This window comes from Elephantulus edwardii, unplaced genomic scaffold (genome assembly GCF_000299155.1).
Source record: "Elephantulus edwardii isolate Elephantulus edwardi_28Jun2011 unplaced genomic scaffold, EleEdw1.0 scaffold00089, whole genome shotgun sequence".
NCBI classification, from domain to species: domain Eukaryota; kingdom Metazoa; phylum Chordata; class Mammalia; order Macroscelidea; family Macroscelididae; genus Elephantulus; species Elephantulus edwardii.
In genome coordinates this window covers 3,027,996-3,054,264 of record NW_006399839.1, presented here as the reverse complement: position 1 = coordinate 3,054,264, position 26,269 = coordinate 3,027,996, and the positions used below count along the sequence as shown (strand labels likewise).

The 26,269-nt window shown below is 48.9% G+C and overlaps 1 protein-coding gene across 1 annotated transcript in view; it reads left to right on the top strand.

Annotated features, from left to right (window-relative positions):
• Window positions 1-26,269, top strand: part of NOS1 (nitric oxide synthase 1 (neuronal)) — a 130,833-nt gene that overhangs the window by 26,019 nt on the left and 78,545 nt on the right. The window contains exons 2-3 of the mRNA XM_006890404.1: window positions 150-1,321; window positions 12,567-12,693. Of these exons, the coding sequence (XP_006890466.1) occupies window positions 597-1,321; window positions 12,567-12,693 (852 nt within the window). The 5' untranslated portion in view covers window positions 150-596. The remainder of the gene's footprint in view (window positions 1-149; window positions 1,322-12,566; window positions 12,694-26,269) is intronic.

Here is a 26,269-nt window from a genome sequence, read left to right as displayed (position 1 = left end):
CTTTCTAGGTTGGCTTCAAAACTCCAGAGCATCTTGCAGTTCGACTTCTACGTTGCCTGTGTTACCCAGCATCATTTTGAAGGTGGTGTGGGACACGCCACTCAATTTTTTTTTCTCTCTCTTTTCATCCCCTCCCTTCTCCTCTTCAGCTCAAGAAGCCCCAGCTCTGATCTGCACCTAATGATCTGGCGACCACCAGGCCCAGGGGGTCATCTGCATCGAATGTGCGTCGCCTCGAGACACCTCTAGACACGCCTGCCAGCCACTGCTCTCCACCACTCCGCTGGACCTGTCATTTGGGGACGCAGCCACTGCTTCTCCTGACGTCCGCCTGGTCAACCATCATTTCCTCTGAGAACGAGGAGGGAGGCAGATGCTCAGAATCATGCCACCAACAGCCAGACAGCAATGAGCGGGTGACGGCAGGCTGACGTCAGAGCCAAAGAAGACCAAAGCCCCGGACCAGCTCGCCTGCACCTCCCTCAGTCTCTTCCGCTCCTCAGCCCGGTGGGGCCTGAAGCCTGGCTCCCTCAGGTGAAGTCATCTTGCCTTGATCCACCCTGGTCATCAGACGGGACTCTTGGAAGCTGGGCACCATGGAGGAACACATGTTCAGTGTCCAGCAGATCCAGCCCAACGTCATTTCCGTCCGCCTCTTCAAGCGCAAAGTGGGCGGCCTGGGCTTCCTGGTGAAGGAGAGGGTCACCAAGCCCCCTGTGATCATCTCCGACCTGATCCGAGGAGGCGCCGCCGAGCAGAGCGGCCTCATCCAGGCGGGGGACATCATCCTGGCCGTCAACGGGCGGCCCTTAGTGGACCTGAGCTATGACAGTGCCCTGGAGGTGCTCAGGAGCATTGCTTCCGAGACCCACGTGGTCCTCATCCTGCGAGGCCCCGAGGGCTTCACCACGCACCTGGAGACCACCTTTACTGGGGACGGGACCCCTAAGACCATCCGGGTGACACGGCCCCTGGGGCCCTCCACCAAAGCTGTCGACCTGTCGCACCAGCCGTCGGCCAGCAAAGAGCAGGCGCTGGCGGTGGATGGGGCCTCAGGGCCTGGAAACAGGCCTCTTCGTGTCCAAGACCATGGGCAGCAGGCTGGCTCGCTCCCCCAGGCCAATGGCTTGGCTCCCAGACCCTTGAGTGAGTCCCCTGCCAGGAAGAGTCCCAGTGGGGGTCTCCAAGGAGGCGGGGACAGTAGCGACCTGCTCAAGGAGATCGAGCCCGTGCTCAGCCTTCTCACCAGTGGGAGCAAGGGAATCAACGGAGGGGGGCCTGTCAAGGTGGAGACCAGAGACGCGGAAGTCCAAGTGGACAGGTAAGACCACACCTGTGTGCACATGGGGAGTGGGTGCATGTGTGTGCGCTGCAGCCCAGCCACACAGCCCGAAGCTGCCCAACTCTCAGGCCTCTGCCCCTGTGTCCATCACACAGCCACCTCTGAATCTTCCCCATGGAACTCCCAAGTTCAAAAGGGCAGGGGGCTTCTCGCATCTGTCTCTTACCATGAAGCCCAGAACTGAAGACTATACTCGTAAACCTTGTTTCTTCTCATCTTTATCCCCTGTACCCGTCCAGAAACAAAGAGGGTGGACCTCTTTGTGATCTCTGTGTCATAGATGAGAAGAACAGGACTCACAGGAGAAGGGACCCTGCTTCGGGCCTCCCATGGGTGGAGGGCAGTTGTACATGGCAAACTCTGGGGCATTGTTTATGTGAAGAGCAGACAGGGAGAGAGCTGAGCCCTGGGATGTCCTCGGCGGAAGCCAGCTTTCCCCAAACAAGCCCTCGCTGAAGACGAGGAAGATTCTAGACAAGGAAAGTGGGATCCGAGCACAGTGTTAGCCTTGAGTCGCAGAAGCATCTCGCTTGGGTTATGTGAGAGCCTGGGCTAGAAGCCGAAGGGCTGGGTCCCAGCTGCTCTGTAGCTGCTGGGCTGGTGTTTTATGATGGTGAGAAAGGAGAGGTGGCACAGCATTGGGGGGTGCCAGCTTTTCCCTGGGGAGCACATGGCTGCAGGACCACGTGGTCAGAAAGGAGGCAGACATTGGCTGAATATCTTAGAACCCCTCCAGTTTTGATCTGGCGTTGAGTCTACAGCAGTCAAGGCTTCCAGGGTGGGTCTGGGACCCCTTTTCCCTAGAGTTTAGGACTGGAACCACTCAGAAACCCCTGAGGATCCCCCCCCCCCACCATCTCGAGGTCTCAGGAAGCCTGCAGCTGCCTGGACTACCCTGCATCTCCAGGCCCTGCTTTGTTCCCTTTAGTAAGTGTCCTTTGAAGGCCTGCTGGGTGTCCGACACTGTGCTGGACACTAGGAACCCAGGAGCGAATGGACCAGACAGAAATCCCTGACCTGGAGGAGCTTAAGCATAGTGATGGGAGAGAGACTCCCCGGTCTCCTCCTGTAAAGACTGCAGTGTCAGGGGACTCTGCGGGACACTTCTACATCACATAACAGGGGTGCTGTGAATGTGAGCAAGTTGACAGCATTGGATTTTGTTTGTTTTAGGATGTCGATGGAAAGACAGCTGGACAACAAGGTTTAAAATGTGGTGAACATTAGCGCCGGTGGTGTAGTTCGTAGGGAAATAGACTGCTAACGCAGGGGCCGAGCCTCTTTGGTGGTTCAGATGCACCAGGAATCTGCAGAAGGCTGGGCAGTCATCCTCCCATGCAGGTCACCACCGCAGAGTCCCAGCGGAGGGTGAGCTTTGAGCCGGTCCCAGCCCCTAAAGAGAAGGAGTTATGATGTGTGCTAGGGGGATGGACGCAGCAGGCAGAGGGGAGGTCTTAGGGAGGGGGACGAAGGAGGGTCTTCTTAGGGGTGAGACTTGGAGACCTTCTTGGAGGGAGTGAGCTTCGGAGCTTTCTAGGGAACCGCATTCCACACGGAGGGCCAATGAGTGCAGAGGCTCCGAGCAGGAGTGACTGGCACGTTGGAGGGATTGTGTGGCCTCCCGCCCCGCTCCCTGATGGCACAACCTCAGCGGGAAGTCCTGGCCCCGCCATCTGAAGAATCCAGCCATTGAAAACCAGGTGGAGCGAACGTGCTGGGACCCATACAGAGCTGCCAGGAGTGGGGGGCAGCCTGACGGCACCTAGCTGGTTTTTACAGAGGTCATGCATCTGCACGGATTCTTCTTTGTCAGATGCATTCAGCCCTTACTTAAAAGATGTCCCCTACCCTTGCTGTCCCCTCTCTTCCACTGCAATGCCCCCAGCATTGTAGAAACCACAACTACCCCTGTGGATTGCCAGAGGCCTCTCAAGGGGAGAAGCAAGTTCCTCATTAGGAATCCACGCCCCCAGTCAAGAAAAGGAAGCTTGAAGGTAGACTTTGGAGTCATTGTGGGGTTCTTCAGGGGTCCAGCAGGAGGTGGAGGATTTGAGACCCTTGTAGCCCACAGCAGCCTGGGCAGTACTGATTCTTCCACAGACATCGGCATCAGTATCCAGTGTTTACCAACATCCACCTTTAGTATCCGTAGATGCCGGTAAACAGTCCCCAGCCACCGGCCCACAGGTCCAGCCCCACATCCAGGTCGAGCTCTCCAGTCCGTGGCTTCAGGCTAAGCAGAGGCTGGGACCGTCCCCGGCTCGCAGCAGGACCTACCTCTTCTGCCTGCGCCCTCATTTCTCTTTCTCATCTCTCGGAAGCAGCCTTGTCCTGCATCACCTATCCCTGTACCTCACGGGCCAGTTCCCGTTGTTGGGGTGATGGAGTTTATTGGGAGTAGGGAGCATAGTGATGCTTATCCCTTCATCCTAGGAGGAAGGTAGCCCTGGCAGGTGACGGCTGCACAGGAGGACAGGGCAGGAGGGAGGGAGTGTATCCAGGGGCTTCTGGAACCTTCTGCACTGGGAGCAGTCATTTAAAATGCTGCATGTCAGCGCATATCCAGGTTGCTCAGCTTGCTGCCCTGAAGGAGGCTTCTAAAGAGGCCAAGCTCCTGCATCCAGCGTCCATCTGTCCCCGCCGGTCAGCCACGCGTGGCTCTCCGATAGCCCCTCCTATTCGCAGAAAACTCTGTAACTGACACAGTGCCACAGTGAATGCAGCAACCTCAGCAGGGAGCGTGGCCTTAGCCCTCCCCTAGATGAGAGCCCAGAGGCTCAGAGAGGTGAAGCAGCCTGCCCAGGGACACACAGCACCGGCCGCAGGGGCCTCTCTTTCCTGGTTTCATGCAGATAGTTCACCAGTAAGTGCCAAAAGTTACCAGAAATTATGTGAGAGGCTGAGCCACTGTGCTCCAGAGATGGAGCCTGACAGAGTTCCTTCCGTGGCTGCTCTGAGGTTGATGGTAGTTGTCATGGTGAACTTCGACCGAGCATGAGAGAGCCTGGCCTAGACCAAGGTCTTTGTCCTCATTAATCCATTTATCCCCCAACAGTATCAGCTGGGGTGCCCGTTTCCCTGATATGTAAACTGAGGTTTGCAGGGGCATAGTCATTTGTCTCGCAGCCAGCGAGTGGCAGAGACAGGACTTGAGCTCAAGCTCATGCTCTTGGCCCTTACTGGCCTACTTCAGTGCTGTTGGCTGCTAGCCACCTAGCTTCTGAAGAAGTGGGGTGTTTTCTCAGACTGTGAGAGGCAAACCAAACCCAGAGTTGCTGCCTGCTAAAGACAGCACCCTGAGTGGCGGTGCCCAAGACACAGGCATCAGTCAAGGTGAGGGTTCCCCGGGTTCCATGGGGTCCCTCTCTCCTTTGTGCTTCTCATTCCCTTCCCTCCTTCCAGGGTCTTGGTCTTGGAAACAAAGCTATGGTTCTGAGTGGTCTCACTCTCTTCCATTTTGTTTTGGGTGAACTTAATGAGTAGAATTTGGGAGCTAAGGGGCGGAATCAGAAAGCCCCTTCCTTCCTGCTGAGGGTGTGTTCCACCCCGCAGGCCTCCCCTTTCATGCCTCGTCTCAGTCATCCTGGATCCCCTGAAGTTAGCTCTGGGCTCAGCATAGGGCGGCTTGGCATAGGTCAGGCTGTGTTGGGGTAGAGGAGGGATGGAATGGAGAGAGAGAGGGAGAAAGGAGGGAAGAGGGGAGGGGCAGAGGACGGAGGAAGACAGGAGGAAGGAGCAAGGGGAGAAAAACTGAAGAGGGGTAAGGACAGGAAGCTGAGATTGAGAGAAGAGGGAATGAGAAGAGAAGGAGGAAGGAAAGAGCATGGGAGGAGGAAGGGAAGGGAAAGAGAAAAATGCGGGAGGGAGGTTCTCCCCAGGCCCTCTGTCCCCACAGATGGACAGATGGATGCGTACCGGATCAGCTCTCTCTTCCAGGCGGGCATGGGTAGTCAGAGCTCCCTCAGATCAACCACCTACACTGATTTCAGGACTAGGACAGGCGGTTCCCCCTAAGCCCCCAGCCGTGCTTTAAATCTCTCCCTTGTGGCTTCTCAATTCTCGTCTAGAGAGCCCAGTCCACTTCCTCTTCCTTGAAGCTGCATACAGGCCTCATTTCTCATTCCCATTTTGACCCCTTGGCTGTAAATGGCTTCCCTCCTCCACCTCTTCCCACGTGGTCCTCCCTTTCTTGGGTCCAGAGGAAGATGGCTCCTGTCGAGGTGCAGTTATTCCCCTTGCACCTTGTCCTCCTCATATCTGGGTCCCTGCAGTCTCGTCAGGTGGGTACCCAGCCCTGCTCTGTGAAGAGAGTTCCAGAATCAGCCACTCATCCCTTTTCAGAGTCTGTGTGAGTCCGGAGGGCCTCTCTCCGCCTCCATTCAGTGTCTGTCCTTTCCAGATTCTGTTCTCGGCACAGGAATCCAGCGTGAGTGTGCCCTGAGGAGGGACGTATCCAGGACTCAAAGACAGTGTGTCAGATGCATCTGGTCACCATAGGTGAAAATGGGTTTTGAAGGAAAACTGATAGGAAGAATCTGATAGGAAATCTGTTAGAAATTGGAAGGAAACCTGAAGTGAAGTGACTAGGAGTTAAATAGACCTTAAGCTCAGGGGCCCAGGAAAGGCATCTTTGAAGAGGTGGCATTTGTGAAGCCAAAGGTGACAAAATTAGAATACATTCTTTTCCAGAACAGATTCTTCCAATTTCCCTGGATTCTTAAAAAAAAAACCAAAAACCAGTCCCCTGCCATTGAGTTGTTTCCAGCTCCTAGCGACCCTGTAGCACAGCCCAGAGTTTCCAGTCCAACAGTGTAATCTTTACAGCAGTCACCGCCTTCCGTAGAGCAGCTGCTGGGTTTGAACTGCCAACCTTTTGGCTAGCTGAGGAGTGCTTGACCACTGTACCACTGAGAATCCTTGTCTGGCTTTTTAGTTGCCACACCCTTAACAGTCACCAACTATATGTTTTACGTAATCCCTCTGACCTCTCACCCATAAAAAATGAGAACTGCATCAGATAAGCCCTAAGATTCCTTCTAGAACTACCACACGTGGCAGGACAAGCAACTGACCAATCCACCTCCTGTGAGCCACGCACTATCTGAGTGTGTCTGCAAGAGAAGGAACTTGGCACATCCATCCTTCAGGTCTGAGGTCGTAATATGGGCTCTAGAGGGTCCCAGTGGAGTTTTGATCTTTATTTGATCTGCAGAGTTTTGTAGAAAAGTCAGTTTGTAGCCAAACAGAATTCAAGCAACCTCACATTAAATCCAGTTTCCAGCCCTCCCTGCCCCCACAAAAATCAGAAGATGCTGTTAGCAGAGCCCACATCTGTTGAAGCAGCCAGCTGCTGACTCTGGTCAACCTCAGCACCCCCAGCCCTTTTGCCTTTCCTCACCTGGCCACTGTGGACACTTGAGTTGAAGAATCCTGCCTGTGACCTTGTGACATTCATCCTTAGAGTGACGCTCGTCCTTGAGCCAGGAGGAGCTCACCCCACTTTTCAGCCATGGCTTTTATCGTACGGCTTCTGCTCTCAGACCATGTCCCTGCTCTTGGTTGAGTTTTGGCTCACAGTGACCCCCCCATTCGGCTTCTGAGACTGCTCATGTGGATCCAAACCTCTAGTCTCTCAGCTCACAGCCCGATATATGACATACAGCGCCTCTGGGGCTCTATGTCCAGAGCATTCCCTGCTCCAGAGTGATGCAATGTAGCAAAAAAACCTTCTTGGAAATTCTAGTTCCCCAAATGCTCCTGTTTCGAGTCACCAGCCAGCATCAGGGACCAGGTGGAGGAGGAAGCAGGGCTGCTAGAGTGTGGAAGGCAAGGGAAAGGGGGGTGGAGGGAGCAAGGTGTCTGCTGAAGGTGCCAGGGCCTCCAGCCAACGCCAGCTGCTCCAGGCACCCCCATGTCCCCTGCACTCAGCTACCCTGCCAGCCCCTCACCCCCTCCCGACACGTCCTGGAGTCATTGGTGGTCCCATGCTTCCTGTGAAATCAGAACGGGGACCCTGTCCGCTCTGCATGAAAGGTGGGGGGCTTGGTTCTCCTCGAGCCTCCGTCGGGAGGATCTTCAGTTGGCAGAGCGTCTCAGAAGGTTTAGAGATGCTAGACTGACTCTTGGCTTGCATGCGCACGTCCGGCGAGCCAAGTGGAAGAAACAGGCTTCGGTCTTGCCAGAGAGAGTGGAGAATGTTGTCCAGGTGGGAGGCGGAGCTCCACACCTGGCCTTGCAGGAGACCTGCAGGGACTGAAGGCACAGAGGAAAGCACCAGGGATGGGGACGCTGACACCCCTCACCTGTGCTTCCCAGTCACCCTTAGAGGCTGCTCTGAAGGCGCATGGCAGCTCTGCTCGGAGCACGTCTGTAGGGGCCATATTTCTCCCAGCGTGTGTTCACTTTATCTCTGTCACACCTAGGTAATTGTTGCGCTATTCCAAGCGTCTTCATAGTGCTGTAATGCGACTAATGGACTATCAAACGAACCCAGTTCACTGCCACCAGATCAATTCCGACTCATAGGGGCCCTGCGGAACAGAGTAGAACTGCCCCGTAGGGTTGCCAAGGCTGACTTTGACAGAAGCACATTGCCACAGTTTTCTCCCACAGAGGGCTGGCGGTTTTGAACCGCTAACTTTTTGGTTAGGGACAGAATGCTTTAATCACTAAAGAACATCCCCTGGATTACCAGAAGGACAAACACATCTATCTCATAGGAAGTGCCACCAGACAGCTCCTTAGAAGCAAGGATGGTGAAATTTTTGTTTCACATACTCCAGGCATGTGGTCAGGAGAGGCCAGTCTTGGAAAAGGACATCAGGCTGGGGAAGGCGGAGGGTCAGAGAAAGAGAGGACGACCCTCAATGAGATGGACAGATACATGACTGTAACATTGCACTCCCGGATATCCGAGATGATGGGGATGGCACGATAGGTGGGGCTCATCTGTTGTTCAGTTAACAATAACAACCACCAGGGTTCCTGATGGCCTAAGCTCCAACACACACCCACAACCACACGCTCATTGCCGTTGAGTCTGCGCTGATTCATAGCAGCCCTGAAGGATGGAGTAGAACTCCCTAACTGGGTTTCCAAGGTTATAAAACCATAGAAGCAGGCTGTTCTAACTTTCTCCCGTGAAGGAGTTGGTAGGTTCGAACTGCCTACCTTTTCATTAGCTGCCAGCTGACTAAACCACAGTGACACCAGAGCTCCTTAGTAGACGATAGTATAATATGCACATAACTGTCTCAGGCACTGCGAGCCCAACAAATGTAGGTGGGTTGCTGTGTTGCGATACTGGCTTTACTGTAATCTGGAACTGAACCTGTGCTATCTCCAAGGTGCACCTGTATTGACAGAGCAGGTGGATCCGGAGCAAGCCAATCCGGGCCGTCATCCCTCTGTCACTGCCCTCTGGCCGGTCCTCACCGGTCCTTTGTGATGGCAGCAGACTGGAGTTGCTGTGGCTCCCGTGATTTGGCTCCTGTGTGAACAGAAGCAGAAGGGCTCAGCTTAGTTGTGCAATAAGGGTTGTTCCCCTTAATAACCCCCCTCACATCACTTAAAAGTGGGGGACATGGGGGAGCCTCTGGTGACCTAGTGAAAAAGGAGTTGTGCTGCCAACCCAAAGGCAGGCTCTTCAAATCCACCAGCTGCTCCTGGAGAGAAAGATGTGCAGTCTCCTCCCGTGTCATTTACAGCCTCTGAAAACATACTGGAGGGTGAGCTGTGAGCTGCTCATCACAGGGGCTCTGAAATCAGTCTGTGTTGGTTAAATGTTATAAATGCTGTATTTAAGCAGAAGTGTTAAGGGCTTACAAGAGAAAGAATAGGATAGCTGTAGGATCTCTCCCCAGCCCTGCCCCTCTACGTGGATCAGAGCATAATGATTTAAAGACACTCATTTTTCAGAACTAGATCTCCAGGCTTTCTTCTGAGGCTCCCCTGGATGGACTCAAACTGCCAACCTTTCAGTTAGCAGCCAGGGGTAGTGACCATTTGAACTACTCAGGGACTCCTTCGTATGTTTTGAGTGTCTATCATGTGCTATTTTTTTTGAGCATTTGTAGTAGAAGAGTGGATGTCTTTGAGTTGGGAATTCAATATTCAGCAAAGAATATTAAGTAGACCTGAACTGCCAATAGCATAAACCAATCTGTCTTGGAAGCACTGAAGCCAGAATGCTCCTCAGAAGCAAAGACAGTGAGACTGTCTCACGTGCCCTGGCCAAGTTACCAGGAGGGGCCAGTCCCTGGCGAAGGGCAGCATTATGCTTGGAAATGAGTGGATTATTAAAAAATTATAAGGAAGACCCTCAATGAAATGGGTTGACACGTGACAGCCGCAGTGGCATAAGCACAGCAGAGACTGAGGACAGTGCAAGATCAGGCATCTTATCCTTTTCTGCATGACTGGTAACCAGCTTGGTGTTCAGTAGGAGCTCTGGTGGAGCAAGGGTTGAGTGGTTAACTGCTCACCAAAAGGTTGGCGGTTCAAACCCACCAGTGGGAGGATGATGAAGCAGAAAACTTCCATTACAACCTTAAAACTACTGTGGGGCAGTTCTACTCTGATACTACTCGAGCGATGCTCGATCTCCTCCCCCTCCACTGACCCCTCATTTGTGGCTGTGTGGTCTCATCGAATGGGGAGGTTTTCGAGCCACCCGAGAACTGAGTGATATTTGGAGCAGCCTCTCCTCAGACAAGGCGCCTTCTCTGTTCATTACCATGTAGGTAAACCATTGACTCAGGAAATGTCTGTAATCAAGAGACACTCCGACTGTGTTTGGATATTTTCAGAGAGGGTAAAACAGAACGTTCCCTCTGACAATTGCAGGCCTCTCCACGCAGAGGAGTTGAGCACAAGTGGCTTTGACGTGGCCTGTCAGGATCATGTGGAATCTAGTGAGGCAGGGTCTGCTGGCCCTGGTGAATAGCCGTGGACCGTGCACTTGGCCCCGATCTTTGGCTCATCCTAAATGATAATCAGCACCGCATTTCAAATAGAAGTGTATTATGAAGTCAGAACAGGAATCCTGAAACAGAAGGCCAGCCTGGACCTCTGAGACTAAAACTGCTGTGGGTCACAGAGAAAGATGCACCATCGAAAGCCAAGGAACAGACAGATGTCAGAGTCAGGAAGAACGGATGGGGGTGCTGTACCCATGAAACAGGAGAAGCGAAAGGAGGCCGGGCCAGTGGGGACGTCTGGACTTCTACCCAAAGTCCCATCCTCCTCAGAGGAGCCTTGCTTAGATTGCTTCATCCCAAGTCTACTGGAGTCCAAAGACAGAGATCCACCCATGCTCGGTGGCTAAGAGGGCAGCTTCTGGAGTCAGAAACAAGCCTGGGATTCACTCGGCACCTCCGGGTCCTTAGCTGGTGGTGACTGTGAGGAGGATGAAGATGCTGAAAGTGGTGGTGATGATGGTGATTACGCTTTGATGGTGATGGCCTTGGCAATGGTGAGGAGAGTAGTAGAATGATGGTGATGGTGTGATGGTAAGGAGGAAGGGGATGGTGGTCATGATGGAGATGATGCTGATGAGGAAAAGATGAGGACGAGGATAGTGATGATGGTGACAAGGAAGAGAGGAATTCTGATGGTGATTGTGGTGGTAACGGTGATTGGACAGCAGTGAAGGTGGTAGTGGTGATTGTCATGAAAAATGATAATGGCAAGAGGGACAATGGAGAATGTCTGCGAGAGAGAATGTGTAGTGATACTATTTGGTAATTACATAATGCTATAGTCATCCTCTCTCTTGTGATATAATGTTGTTGTTGCTTTTGTTATGTGCTGTCAAGTCACCTGCAACTTATAGCAACCCTAAACCCTGCTCTATCCTGTTCCAGTCTTATTTTCTCTGACACATTTATCCTCATTACTCCAATCACTGAATCAATCCATCTCATCAAGGGTCTTCCTCTCTTTTTCTTTCCCTCCACCCTCCCAAGCATGATTCCTTCTCCAAGGACTGGTCCCTCCTTGCAACATGTCCAGAGTATGTCAGATGAAGCTTCAGAATCCTTGCCTCCAAGAAGCAGCCTGGTCTCACCCTCTCTAGGATGAACCTGTTCTCCTAGCAGTCCATTGGTATATTCAGTACTCTTCTCCAGCACCACTACTGAAAGGCATCAATTTGTCTTCTATCATCCTTAGTCATTGTCCAGCTTTCTAGTGCATAGCAAGTGTCTTGTGATCTAATACCATCCTCTAGTTTCATGAAATGCAAATTTAGTCTTTGAAAATTATGACACTAATTCAGAAGATGGATTGTTATTATTTGTGTGGCCATATTCCCTTTCTTTTCAGAATATCACTATTTAGCTTTATCTGGTACCATTCCAGGACTGGAATGATCCTCATTCATGAGATTTCCACATTCCTCTCACCATTCCAGGACTGGAATGATCCTCGTTCATGAGATTTCCCCATTCCTCTCACCATTCCAGGACCGGAATGACCCTCGTTCATGAGATTTCCCCATTCCTCTCATCTTCTTTTCCACTGATAAGGTTCTTTGACATCAAGATACCCAAGTAAAGGGGGGAAACCACAAAAAAACTGAGCAAGTTGCCATTGAGTAGATTTTGACTCCTGACAACTCAGACGTGTCTGACTAGAACAACGCCCTGGTGGTGGGTACTTGGGAATAGAGCACCAGCACTCGGTAGCCGAGTGCATTAAATATTTTCACTACTCAGAAACTTCATTGAGGTGTCCATAGATTCATAGACATAGCTGTCTGTAAAGAGATGGGCCTCCTGTGTTTCTGGATCTTTGAAATTCTTGAGAGATAAACAGAATCCTGCAGCTGCATGCACCAAGAGAGATGCGCACCAGCCTTTAGTGTCCACTGCTGGGTGAAGGACTTAACATCTCAACCCCTTCATGTCCTCATCTGAGGGAGATGGTGAGGAGAAGGATGATAAGGGCAGTGAAGATGCCGGTAATGAGGAGGAAGAGGTGGATGTTGTGGTGATGCTGGTTACCATGGCAATGGTGATAGTGATTCTGAAGAGCTCGAGGATGAGAAGTGGGACTCCTACCCGTGCTGTTGGTCCTCTTTACGAAGTGGCTGGCTGCCTGCCCCACCATCTGTACAGTGAGCCACCCAAGTTCTGAGCACCCTGAGAATGTCAGACCGGGGAGCCACCAGCCAGCCAACCCCTGACCTCACCGCTGACCTCCCCTCCTGTTCTTTGTCTTTCAGAGACGTGGACAGCAAGCCACACAAGTCGCTGCCCCTCGGCGTGGAGAACGACCGCGTCTTCAATGACCTGTGGGGCAAGGGCAACGTGCCCGTGGTCCTCAACAACCCATACTCAGAGAAGGAGCAGGTGAGTGGATGGAGGAGCCGCCTGGCCCCGCGCTCACAGCCTCACAGCCGCCTGGACTCTCCTGGGCGGGGAGAGGGAGGTGAAGCCAAGTCTCAAGCTGTGTTGGGATGGAAACCGCCACCGCGGGGCAGAGGCCAGCAGCTCTCGTACTGGGAAATGGATGTGGCTTTGCTTTTGTTTTGTTTTGTCTATGAGCTTGGGAACGGCATTTAAACCAAACAGAGATCAAACCACTTGCTTTTGAGTCCATTCTGAGTCCCGGCCGCTCCATTTCTGCTGGAGTAGCGTTGTGCTCATACGGTTGTCCTTGTGGACGTACATCACCAGGCCTTTCCTCTCTACCACCTCTGCGTGGCCTCAAACTGCTGACTTTTCAGTTAGTAGCTGAGTGTTTAACGACCTGGAGATCCCAGGAAATGCATTCGTGTGGTTCAAAAATTTGTTTAAAGAATATAAATGCACATGTGAAATGTTTTCTTCTCTCTCCTACTCCTGGCCACACGGTTTCACTTCTGAGCGGGTAGCAATGTGTGTGTCATTTTAGCAGTGTTTGTTTGCATAGATGATGTCTTAGTTATCTGGTGTTGCTCTGGTGGAGTGATGACAAATGGATGACTTTAACCAACAGAAATGTACTCTTTGTAAGTTAGTTTATTAGAATTCCAAATTCAGAGCACTGTCTCTGGGGAAGACTTTCTCTCTATTCCCTAGTTCTAGGAGATTCAGCAGTAAAAGAAGCTGGTTCTTAAGGACATGCTCTACCCCCCACCCCCAGATCTTCTCTCTTAGTGGTGCTGAGAGTCTCCTTTCCTTGGCTTCTCTCTCCTTTTATTTCTTGAAACACAAAAGCATGTGACTGTGTGGATTGTAACAAATTTGGTTAACATCGAGAAGAATGTGAATCCCAGAACACTCAGTTGTGCTCATGAGAAATCATTCATAGACCAAGAAGCCATTGTCCAAACAGAAAAAAGGAAGCAGTGCAGGGTTTAAGATCAGAAAAGGTGTGCGTCATGGTTATCTCTTTTCTCCATACCTGTTTCATTTGTATGATGAGCTAATCATTTGAGAAACTAGACTCTACAAAGAAGACTGTGACATCAAGATTGGAAGAAGATTCATCAATGATCTGCATTATGTAGATGACACAGCCTTACTTTCAGAAAGTGAAGAAGACTTGAAGCACATACTGAAGAAGAGCAAAGACAACAACCTTCAATACGAATTACAGTTCAATATCAAGAAAACAAAAGTTCTCATCACTGGACCAATAGACATCATCATGAGAGATGAAGAAAATAAATTATCAACCATTTCATTTTACTAGGATCAACAATCAACACCCATGGTAGCAGCAATCAAGAAATTAAAAGGCATGTTGCACCGGGAAAATCTGCCATCAAAGACCTCTTCAAAGTGCTAAAGAGCAAGGATAGCACCTGAAAGACTAAGGTGCACCGATCCAAGTCGTGGTATTTTAAATTGCTTTCTATGCATCTGTAAGTTGGACAATAAATAAGATCAAAGAATTGATGCCTTTGAAAATTGTGGTGTTGAATATCCCATAAACTTCCAAAAGAACAAGCAAATCTGTCTTGGAGGAAGTGTTGTTAGAAGCAAGGATGGTGACACTTTGTCTCACATACTTGTGACCTGTGGTCAGAAGACACTTCTCCTTGGTAAAAGATACCGTGCCAGAAAAGGTGTAGATTTTAGTGAAAGTGGAGATCCTCAAGGAGATGGATTGGCAAAATGCCTGCAACAGTTGGCTTGAGCATGGACGTTATGAGAATGATCCTGGATAGGACAAAGTTCATACCTCTTGTTCGTAGGATTATAATTGGACTTGAAGGCACCTAACAACAACAGCAATCTTTCTTCATTCACCTCAAAGCAGTTAAGACTTACAGCACATGGAATAATTATACTGAGGGTCATGGACTAGCCAAGTTGACATATTTTAGGCATACAGAGGTGAGGAGGACATAGTTCAGTTCATAGCAGTGGGAAAAGTCACACCCATATTATTTTTACACAAATGAAAACACACTGCATATATTGTGTAAGCATTTCCACTTACCAATATAGCTTTGATTCTCCTAGCTGCTGTGCAGGAGAAAGATGGTCAGTCTCCTCTCATGGAAATTACAGCCCCTAAAACCCCACTTGCACAGTCCACTATGGGTCTGTTCTGATTCAATAGGACATAACAGCAACATAACTTGGAAGTTATTACCAATTAATAGCTAAAGTGAGTCCTTTTTTTCTTTTGCACAGTTGCATAGTACTCCATTATACTTTCTATCATAATGGAATTAGTCCTCTGTTGTGAACATGCAGATCATTGCCATCATTTTGCTGTCCCTATGGTATGGTAAATGATATTGTACCAATGGCTCAGTTGGCACATAAGCAAGCATTTCTAGAGAATAAACTCCTAGAGGTGGAATTATTGGGTCAAAGGCCATGTGCATTTGTAATTTTAACAGAAATTGCCATATTGCTTACCACGGAGATTGTCCCAGTTGTGTCAGCTGATCTGAGATGACTGTCTCCCTGCAGCCTCTCCAGCTCCATATGCTCCCGGACTCCTCCGTCTGTGTCAGTCTGCCAAGATGTGTTTTGACAGTTGAGTCAATACCATTTCCCAAGAGCGGCTGGCTTGGCTGGAGACCAGCACAGCCTTCCTCTCACCTGCCTGGACAGATGGAGGACGGGCCAAAGCAACTCTAATAAAGCATGCGGCTTTGCCACTATCCTCTGCTTCCTTTATGGTGTTGTTGATTGCTGTTGAGTTGAGCACAGCTCATGGTCACCCCATGAACAAAAGGCCTGAAGCCCTTCCACAACCATCGCCATTTATCAAAATTTACAGTTTCCAGAGACATGCTGTTTAGGAAGTGGATGCCACTCCTTGCCTTGATAGAGGTGTGGAATCGGACCCCTGAGTCGATCTTATTCAGACTTAGCTACTAACCAGAGAAAGGGAGCTCTGGTGGCTTAGTGGTAAGTAATTGCATTGGCAGTGCAAAAGTATGTGGTTCAAGTCCACCAAATGCTTCATGGAGAAAGATGGACAGTCTCCTTCCATGTGATACTGCCTCTGAAAATCTTCTGGAGTGTCAGCTATGGGTCAGTTCCTGTGGCTCAAAAGTAGACAGCAACAACAACCAACCTAAAGGTTGTTGGTTCAAGCCCACGCAGTGGTACCTCAAACAAACCCAGCCATGGGCTGCCATAAAGAGTCCAGCCTGAAAACCTTCTGGAGCATTTCCAGTCTGTAACACACAGGGTCACAAGAAGGAGACAGAACCCCATAGTAGTGAGTTTGGGTTTTGCTTTTGGTTTTTTTGTGGATGATGTGACCAATGAGAGGTCAGGATGAAGAGTTAGGAGTGTGCATTTAGGTTGTCTTTAATGCTTGTGTTCATTTCCCACCACTGCCATAACAGAAATACCACAAGTTGGTGACTCTAACAAATATAAATTAGTTTTTCTCTGATAGTTGGGGGAGATTACAAATCCTAATTCAGACCCCTGGCCCTAGGGCAAAGTTTCTTTCTCTGTTGACTCTGGAGCAAAGTCCTTGTCTCCTTTCAGCTTCTGTAGCCTCACATTTCCTTTGAGATCTCTAGGTGTCTTGGTTTCAGTCTTCCCCTGGGTCTAGGAGGTTCTCAGCACACAGACCCTGAATCTAAGGAACATGCTCTATTCTCAACTCTTCTTTCTCAGAGTAGTCCTTTGCTCCTTTCCTCTCTTGTAAGATAAAAGGTGATGCAGACCACATCCCAGGAAATCTCCTCTCACATCACAACAGGGTTGTGTCCTGGATGCCTCCCACACTAAGCTCCTGGCTCATCACAGCTTTGAGGATGTTTACATCATCATTACATAGTTGACACATCCTGTCATCATTATAATTGCCAAATCATTGCACATAGTGGCCCAGTCAACTTGGCGCATATCTTTAGGAGATCTAATTCAAGCTATAATAATACCACCGTCACCTGAGACACATGTTGAGTTTTGACAGCCTTCTAAAGGTCTTTCATGAGGCAGTGGTGATTCAGTAGTAGAATTCTCACCTTCCATGTGGGAAATCCTGGTTTGGTTCCCAGTCAGAGCACCTTGTATGCAGCCAGCCCCTGTCCATCGCCGGAGGGGGGTATGTTATGTTACTAGGCAGGTCTCAGCAGAGATTCCAAACTAAGATGGGATGGGAAGAGCGGCCTGGTGACTGCTTCCAAAATCATCCAGTGCAGACCCCGTATGTGCCAACAGTCCTGCACACAGGCCGTCCTGAGGAAGGTGCAGGATTGGGTTCCAGCATATAGACTGTTGTGTACCACCAAGGTGGAGCCGACTCACAGCTGACACTCCACCGCGTTTCCACAGACCGTAAATCACTCTGCAGAAGATGGTCCATCTTTCTCCTGTGGCGTGCGATGCAGCTGGTGGATTTGAATCACATGCCTTTGAGTTGGCAGCACAGCACCTTACCACTAAGCCACATGTAGCCACCAAAAGTCAAGGGCCAATACATGGCATCTATCAACAACAGCACAGGTCCTTCACATAAAGACCGTGTTAAGCAAAATGCTGCCATGGATACCAGGGAATGCTGTTTGCCCAGACTCCCTGGAAACTGTGGGATATGAAACAAGCCCCGCTTGGCCTTTCTTCATTAATACCTGCTTCCTCGTCTTCCTGTGTGATGCACAGTAAGGGGCCAGGGGAGAAGCCCACCTGGATGGGAGCAACACAGCTCTTTTCAGAAATAGTAATTAAGCATCAATCCAACCCTTCTTGGTTATCAGTGAGGGGCCCAGGGGAGGCAGTATTTCCACTTGGGGACCTCTATTGCGCTTCCTCCCAGTTCTTTCTGATGAAGGTGATCAGATAGACATCTGTTACAAAGAAGCCCTTGCCCCACTTCCACTCTCTCTTCAGGGACCTGCACCTCCTGACGCTGGGGACACAGGGCTGCTGGATGCTTTCAAAATGGTGTAAGTTGAGAAAAATAGCTCTTCAGGGGCCAGTGAGAGTCATCATTACCCCAGACTTCTGAAAAGCTTCAAACTATGAGCAGCTGAGGATTAGTGAGAGGCTGGTGGGTCATTTCTACCCTGGTCTTCAGAGAACCAAAGGCCACTGTTGTTGTTAGGTGCCATCGAGTATGACTCTTAACAACCTTGTGAATAACAGAGCTGAATCCTGTCCCGTGCCATCGTCATCATTTCTGACACACTTGAGCCTATTGCCTCAGTCGCTGGGTTAGTCCATCTCATTGAGGATCTTCCTCTTACCCTTACCAAGAAATAATAGCCTCTTTTAGCAACATGCCCAAAGTATGTGAGACAAAGCTTCACCAAGGAGCACTCTGGTTGCACTTTCTTCAAGACATACCTGTTTTTCTTTTGACGTTCCATGGGATATTCAATAGTCTTCCTCAACACCATAACGCAAAGGCATTGATTCTTCTCCTGTCATCCTTTATCCATTGTCCAGCTCTCAGATGCAGAGCAGGTAGTTGGAAAAATCATGGCTTCAATCAGATGCGCCAGCAGCTGGCCCTGAGAGGGCAGGACACCAGGCAGATCAGCAGTAGACGCAAGCAAACTTGCAGAAATTCTGCCCTCAGCAGCAGCCCAGCCGACTGGGAGCTTTCTTTGTCCCCGCTCGCTCCACGCTGAGGGTGTCAGCCATCGGAAGCCCCGTGGGGCCCAGTGCTGCTCTTACACACATGCACGTGCTCTTAAGTCTGATTTGACTCGGCTGTACCTCGGTCGCTTCTCCTCTCAGATCCTTTACTTCCTTATCTGAAAAAGTGTGCTGTGAGGATTCAGTGCGCGGTGTATGTCTAAGGTGTATGTCTACTGATCTAACTCAGACCAGGTCCTGAATGACCCTTTACTGAATGCTATTCAGAACAAGTTACATGGACTGTGATCATGGTTTTGCACAATCTCAACTTCCCCATCTTCTTTCCCTCTGAATGCTTTAAACTCAGGAAGCTCCACTCCCAAGATAAGTGACAGACACACCCAGAGCAGTGATCACACTGTAATACTTGGGTTTCGCAGAAATGGCCCGCAGGACCTCCTATCTGACCTCGGCAGCCTCCCTTGGATCTGGTCTGGCTGACATCATGGTGTCTGTCCGTCACTCTCTTCTCTAAGCCTCTCTGTGTGTAAGCATCTGAGAAACCTCCTGTGTTGAGATTAACTTCTCTCAGAGAGAGGGTGCCCCAAATCCCTAGCTGTAAGCTGCTATTAAACTCATTTTTGCCGCCAACTCCTCGATGGGGCCAGCTTTCCCTTGATCCAGCTCATGACCGGAAAGAGACGCCCAGCGTGGGTTTCCCCTAAAGCATCTCCAGCCTCCTCCCTCTTTCTCAGGTTATATTTCGAAGGTACCCCAAGAAGGGATCAGAGGCCATTTGTGAAAGGTCGTCTCTGGGAGTCTCTGTTGAGCACTGTTCTGCCCCCCGGCGGGCAACAGAATCCAGATCTTTCTAGTGCTTCACTAGCCTCCGTGACCCCGGGATTATTATAGGTTCATTTGTGAGTTGTTATGTGCCATGGAGTTGGACCTGACTCACAGCTGACCCTCCAGCAGGTTTTCAAAGGCTGTAAATCACACGGGAGGACATGGTCCATATTTCTCCCACAGAACAACTGATGGGTTCAAACTGCGTGCTTTTGGGTTTGCAGTGCGGCTCCTTACCACTAGCCCACCAGGGCTCCCTTAGTCTTAAAGGTCACTTAGTTATCAGAAAAGTGTTCCCGGTCTTGCTGTTCTCAAAAGTAGGGCCAGGGAGGGGCCTGAATTGATGGGTGTTTGGGTTCAGCCTGCCTGGAATTTCCATGTATTTTGCTGAGTGTTTGTTTTTAATAATGAGTACAATTCCACACCATGTAACATCCGTTTGGGCAGGGTCCGTCCACATTGACATTTATGGTCCCATATAAATATAATACCCAACCTCACCCACTGCCATCAAGTGGAGTTCAAGTCCTAGTGGTCTTTCATCATTTTCCAAGAATTTACTGGAGGACATTACCCTTGATCTTCCCACATGGCAACTGGTGGCCAGTCTTTCCGTTAGCAGCCCAAACACAACCCACGATGCCACCAGAAGCCCTTTAAAGTGATAATAATGTTGTTGTTAGGTGCCTGCAAGTCACCCACCACTCACAGTGACCCTGTGAAGAACAGCTCTGAACCCAGCCCTCTGCTGCCCCATCTTCACCATCTCTAGTCTGCTCGAGCCCATTGTCTTAGTCCCTGTGTCAGCCCATCTTGTTGAGGATCTTTCTCTCTTTCTCGGACAGTCCACCTTGCCCAGCGTAAATGTCTTTTTTTTTTTTTCAAGAACCTGTCCCTTTTGACAGTATGCCCAAAGTATGTGCGATGGGGTTTCACCATCCTTGCCTCTAAGGAGCACCCTGGTTGCACTTCCTCCAAAACAGACTTGTTTGTTCTTTTGGCAGTCCATGCGATATTCGGTTCTCCTCGCCACCACCACAGTTCAAAGGCATCGATGCTGCTTCTGTCATCCTTATCCATTGTCCCACTTTAAGAAGCATAGGAAGCAATTGAAAATACCATGGCTTAGGGAGCTCTGGTGGCCTAGTGGCAAGAAGCTGTACTGCAACCCCAGAAGTGCACAGTTCAAATCCATCAGATGTTCTGCTGGAGAAGGGACAATTTCTTCCTGTACCAGTCAAATCCAATTTGACGGTACACACACACACACACACACACACACACACACAAAGAAGAAATACCATGGCTTGAATTGGCACACCTTAGTCTTTAAACTGACATGCTTGTTCTTTAGCATTTTGGAAAGGTCCTTGACAGCCGACTTTCCCTGTGCACTACTCCTTCCATTTCTTGACTGCTGTTACCATGAGTGTTGATTATGAGTCCAAGTAAAATGAAGTCATTGACAACTTCCATCTTTTCTTTTTTTTTGCATTTAAATGAAATAAAATTTTATTCCATCTAAAACACACTTCTTAATGAAAATACGTGTTGGTTGATGATCAACAATACAAAAGGGAAAAGAAGATGGTTAATCAAGTTGTAGCATGGCTATGAAGCACTTTTCTTTTATTATTATTATTAAATTTTATTAATTTTAATGAACATTTACAGAGATTTTGGGTTTTCATTCCTTCATTGTTGCACTGTTTTCTCTACCCTCCTCCCCAGTTCGTTCTTCTTCCCCCCCACCCCGAATGTCTGTCTTAATTGTCCAATTTCTCTGTCTATCTTGATGTTGCCTGTTGGTCCAGTGATAACAGTTTGGAAATCCCAGTGGCATGTAGAGACTGAAGCAGCTTCCCACACACAGTATGTGTGTCTCGTGTCTCTCGTGTACAAAGCCACTACTGCCAAGAATGTAATGGTACAGTTGTATATTATAATGCACGTATCTGACAGTCACAACAAACGCTTGTTCCTGGCTGTGTGTGCACCGTGCTGTGCTTTCTGTGCAGTGTGTGCTTCGGCTCTCAGGCAGCAGTGTCCAACCTCAGTCACTGTGCCTCTCTTGAGTGGAGTAGCATTATCTCTCCATTTAATTTTCTTTCAAAAATAGTACCATGAAGTGCATCTTGGCTCCCAAATGCAACAAGAGGCAAAGGTGAAGTATCAATTTGGAAGGTTATTAACTATGAAGGTGAAAATCGGTGAATGCTGTTGTTCATAATATAAGCTTGTCACAGTCAGCTACCACAAATAATCCTCCAAAAGAAAAAAAAAAGTTCTCCAAGCTGTCACGGATCCACTCCACTGAAAGTTACAAGGCCAAGTCCACCGTCAAGGCCCTCTCCAGAGTGCTGAAGAGCAATGATGTCCGTTTGAAGACTCAGGTGTGCCCAATTCAGGCCACAGTCTCCTCAGGTACCTGCTGTGCATTGGAGATTCTGACACAAGGGCTCACAGCAACAATGCTCCATTGCAGAGACAATTTTACTTGTGGATCTAAGTGAAATGAAATCATTGACAACTTCCATGTTTTCTCCATCTATCTTGATGTTGCCTATTGGCCCAGCATATTTTGTTTAACTCTTCATTGATGGGCACTAGAATTTCTCTACCTTTTGGATTTGATTTGGTTTAGTTTTGTTTCTTTGTATGATTTGAGTGGAAGTTGACAGAACAGATTGGTATTCCATCAGCCATTCATACGTGTGTCGTCTGTGATGTTGATGACAGTCCCCACGCTGGATTGTCACTCTCCCCAGTGTTCCTCCGGGATTCTTCTTTCCTTCTGAGGTTTATGCTCAGACAGATGCTGCTGTTATGATCCATGTGTTCTACGTGCTGAGTATCTCCCTGGTGTGGTTGTTCACCTTGTCAATCTATTTGGCTGCAAATTGTACTTTGGGGATGAGTCCAGTTCCAGGCTCAAAGGGCAGCCAAACGCCACAGTCTCAGGGGTCCCACCCAATAATTGGGACCCAATTGGTCCCATGGACTAATAAGCCTAGTCATCATTATGACTTTAGGTTATTCTCCATTTATTGCCTAGTGGCAATAAATTTTTGCACTGCTGACCCAAAGTGAGACAGAGTCCACCAGCTCCTCTGAGGATCAACAGGCAAGTGATTTACAGCTTCTGAAAAAACAGTGGAGAGTCAGCTATGAGCCAGTTCAGACTCGATGGCACGTAGCACCAACACCCATCCCAGACCCTCTAAAGTAACTCTTTTCAGAGCAGTTCAGCGTGGTTGTGGGGCACTATCTAATTCTTCTGGTCTCAGAGGCTTGGGAGTTGAGGTTCACAAGGTCTGTTAGTGCTGTAGACTAGAGTTTTTGTGTACCTGATTTTCTTCACTCATGGCTGTGCCTTAGATGGCCACTCACATGCTTTTAGGTCCCTAGTCATGACTCACTAATGTAGATTGTGGAACATTGGCCTTTAGCACTGTTGTTGTATCAGCTGGTCTTAGTGTCTCCACTCCAGTGTTCCTCAGGTTCCAGGACCAGTGACTCGGTCTCTTGCTTGCACTTTTTTGGGTTTTGAGAATAATGCCGCAGTGAACATTTTTGTTGTTACGTGCTTTTGAATTGGAACCAACTCAGAGCTGATCCTCCAGCTGATTTTCAGAGGCTGCAAATGGTACAGAAGGAGATTGTCCATCTTTATCCTATGGAGTGGCTATTGGATTCAGACCGCCTGCCTTGGGGTTGGTAGCACAACTCCTTACCACTAGGCCACCTGAGCCCCATACAGTGAACATTAGTGTCTACATACTTGTTTGTGCCCTTACTTGTTGTGAACTGCTAGGTCATGTAGCTAATAATGCTGTGTTTAACTTTTTTTTATTTTATTTTATTATTTTTTGTTATATACCGTAAGATCTGACTGGTACAGGAGGAGATTGCTTCTTTTTCTCCAGCAGAGCATCTGGTAGATTCGAATTGTGTACCTCTGGGGTTTGCAGTGCAGCTTCTTTGCCACGTGTTTAACTTTTTAATGAAATACCAAACCTATCCACTATGGCTGGACCATCTTACAGTTCCACCAACAATAGATTAGGGTCTGGTCACCTTTCATAAGTGATAGCTTTCTCGCTGCATAAATGTTTGTGTGTCGGCAGGTGTGCAGTTCTGTGGTCCCCGACCCTAAGGTGCCCCAGCTCATAACTGGGTTACACTTGCTGCCCTGGAGAAGTGGTACCCAGCCAGAGAAGGACACAGTGTGCGGCATCTGTCCCCTGGTGGGGATGGCCTGCTGCCCAGCTCAGGCCCAGCATGCTGCCCTCATTTTACAACAAGCCAAGCAGGACAGGCCGATGTGGCCGCCAGCACCAGGAGTGTAAGACTAGAGGCTACCTGATCCGTGCAGGCTTAGCTCCTGAAATTCCTTGCCTCCCAGGCGCCTGGAGGCTGCAGACGGTGACAGTCTCTGCTTCTGGAGCCTGAAAACCTCCCACCTCTACCTGCCCAGGGGTTGGTGGCTTAGTGGTAAGGAATTGCACTGCCAACTCAAAAGTACTCAGTTCGAATCCACCAACTGCACCTTAGGAGAAAGATGGACACACTCCTTCTGGGCACTTTACTGCCTGTAAAAGCCCTCTTCAGGGTCAGCTGCAGGTGGTTTCCAACTCAGTGGCAAAGCGCAACCTGCCCCAAGCTGCTCCAGCTCCTCACGTCCCAGCTCCGGCCACAGGGTCGCCGTCCTCGCAGGTACCCAGGCCGGAACTGCTGAGCAAGGTGGTCCTCTCTGCTTCCTTTCCATCCTTGCACCCTATGGCTTTGAGCGCTGCTGCCAGCACCCCAGTCTCCACCTCCTCTCTTCCTGAATTTCAGACCCTCCCAGCCTCTCCCTTCATTCTTAAACCAGCTTCCTCCTAGGTCTCTCTGCCTTCACCCTTCTCCTCCTCTGGTCCTTCAAAAAGCAAAGCTTTGATAAGGCTTCAGATAGGCAGCTTCAAGGATTCTCCACTCTTCACTAAATCAAGACCAAAGAACTACTCTGCATGTGAAATAAATTTAAATCTCTCCTCTTTGTGTCATGCTTTGTAAAGTAACTGTGGTTGTGAACTGAAGAACAAATTCAAACCTCGAGTTTCAATGCTGAAGGATGCTACAGGCAAAATCTTGAATGACGCAGGAAGCATCAGAAGACAGGAAGAATACACAAAGTCACTGTACAAAAAAAAGAAAATAAAATTAGTCAACACTGAACCATTTCAGAAAGTCATGATGATCAAGGACCAGCAGTACTAAAGGTCCAAGCTTCACATTGATAAAAAAATAAGGCCCCAGGAATTGATGGATACCAAACAGATGCAACCCTGGGCGTGCTCACCAGTCTCTGCCAACAAATATGGAAAAGATGGTGAAGCAGAGGGTCTGTGAAAAAGAGGACCTTGAGCGAGACGGATTGACACAGCAGCTGCCGCAGTGAGGTCGCGTGTGGCAATGCCTGTGGGGAGGGCGCGGGAGCAGGCAGTGCCTGATCTGTAGAAATGGGAGGCCGTGGATCACAGCTGACTGACAGCACTTTACAACAGCACCAGCGGTCTTGGTTGTGCATGTGCTGTCTCCTGAACGTTGTTATAAGAGGTACAGATAGAGAAAAGTGGACGGTGGGTAGGCAGAAAACTACGTATATCCAAACGTGTGTGCTGTCAGCTGCCATCAAGTAGCCTGATTCGTAGTGACCCATGTACGACTGGTTAAAACCAGCCTGGGCCTATTCCCTCCCCATGGACAATTAGTTGTGCTATTGGGATCCGTAGGGTTTTCATTGGTTGGTTTTTTGGAAGTAGATCACCAGGCCGTTCTTACTACCTCATCTCAGCTTCCATGCTCCCCTGAAATGTGTTTAGCATCATAGCAACATGTAAGCCTTCACAAACAGGTGGGTGGTTCCTGTGTATGAATTGCATTGGCTAAATACCAGTCACACCCAGGCCTCCCATAGAAGGTGAGAGTACTACCACCAGCCCACCGGCACTTCCCCTTAAATGTCTGAACAGCCAAACCAAATCCACTGTCAACTTGGAATCAGTTATGACTCTCAACAGATTTCCAAGTCTGTAAATTGATTGCCTATCTTTCTTCCTATGATAAGCCAGTAGATTTGAACCAGTATCTCTTCCATTAGCAGCCAGATATGTTACTCACTAAGCACCACCCAGGGTTCCATTAAATATATACATTGTTGTTGTTGTGTACCATCATTAAATATAAATGGAAATCTTATTTGATATCCCCATCACCATCAAGTCAATTGCAACTCAGAGTAACTCAATAGGACAGAGTTCTTGATAGGAAATGCAGTAAAACTGCCCATGGAGTTTCCAAACCTGTGGGTCTTCACAGAAGCATGCTCTACACTTTTTCCCACAGAAGAGCTAGTGGATTTGAAGATCCAGCTTTTCTGTTGCCAGATTAGCATATAACCCTCCCAGCCTCTCCCTGCACTGTCCCACCAGGCTCCACTATACATTAAATAGAGGATTTTTAAAAAATATTTTCTTGTATATTGGTTTGTTTATAAAGTTCATGTACATTATGTCTCACACTATTTTTCATTCACATTGTGTTTCCTATGATCATTCTCTGTCTTTGTATTATATATATCTCTATATCTCTATCTCTATACCTATATCTATATCTATATATCTGTATATTTGGATGCAGGAATGGCATGTACTTCCAAAATAGCTTGCCTCCAGAAACCCTATGAGCCTGGAGAAAGGACAGAAGTTATACAATTGTCTAGGTCTTTCATTTATAGGGTCGCTGTGAGTTGCCTACAACTCAACGGCACTTAACAACAACAACATAGAGAGAGATCACTTGGCCTAGTGGACAGAAAGTGATGCTATGACTTGACAGCACTTAATAACAACAAGATCGATAGATGATAAATGATAGATAGATAGATATAGAGAGATGGATGGATGGATAGATGGATAGATAGATATAGAGAGATGGATGGATAGATAGATAGATAGATAGATAGATAGATAGATAGATAGATATAGAGGGATGGATGGACGGATGGATGGATAGATACAGAGGGATGGATGGATGGATGGATGGA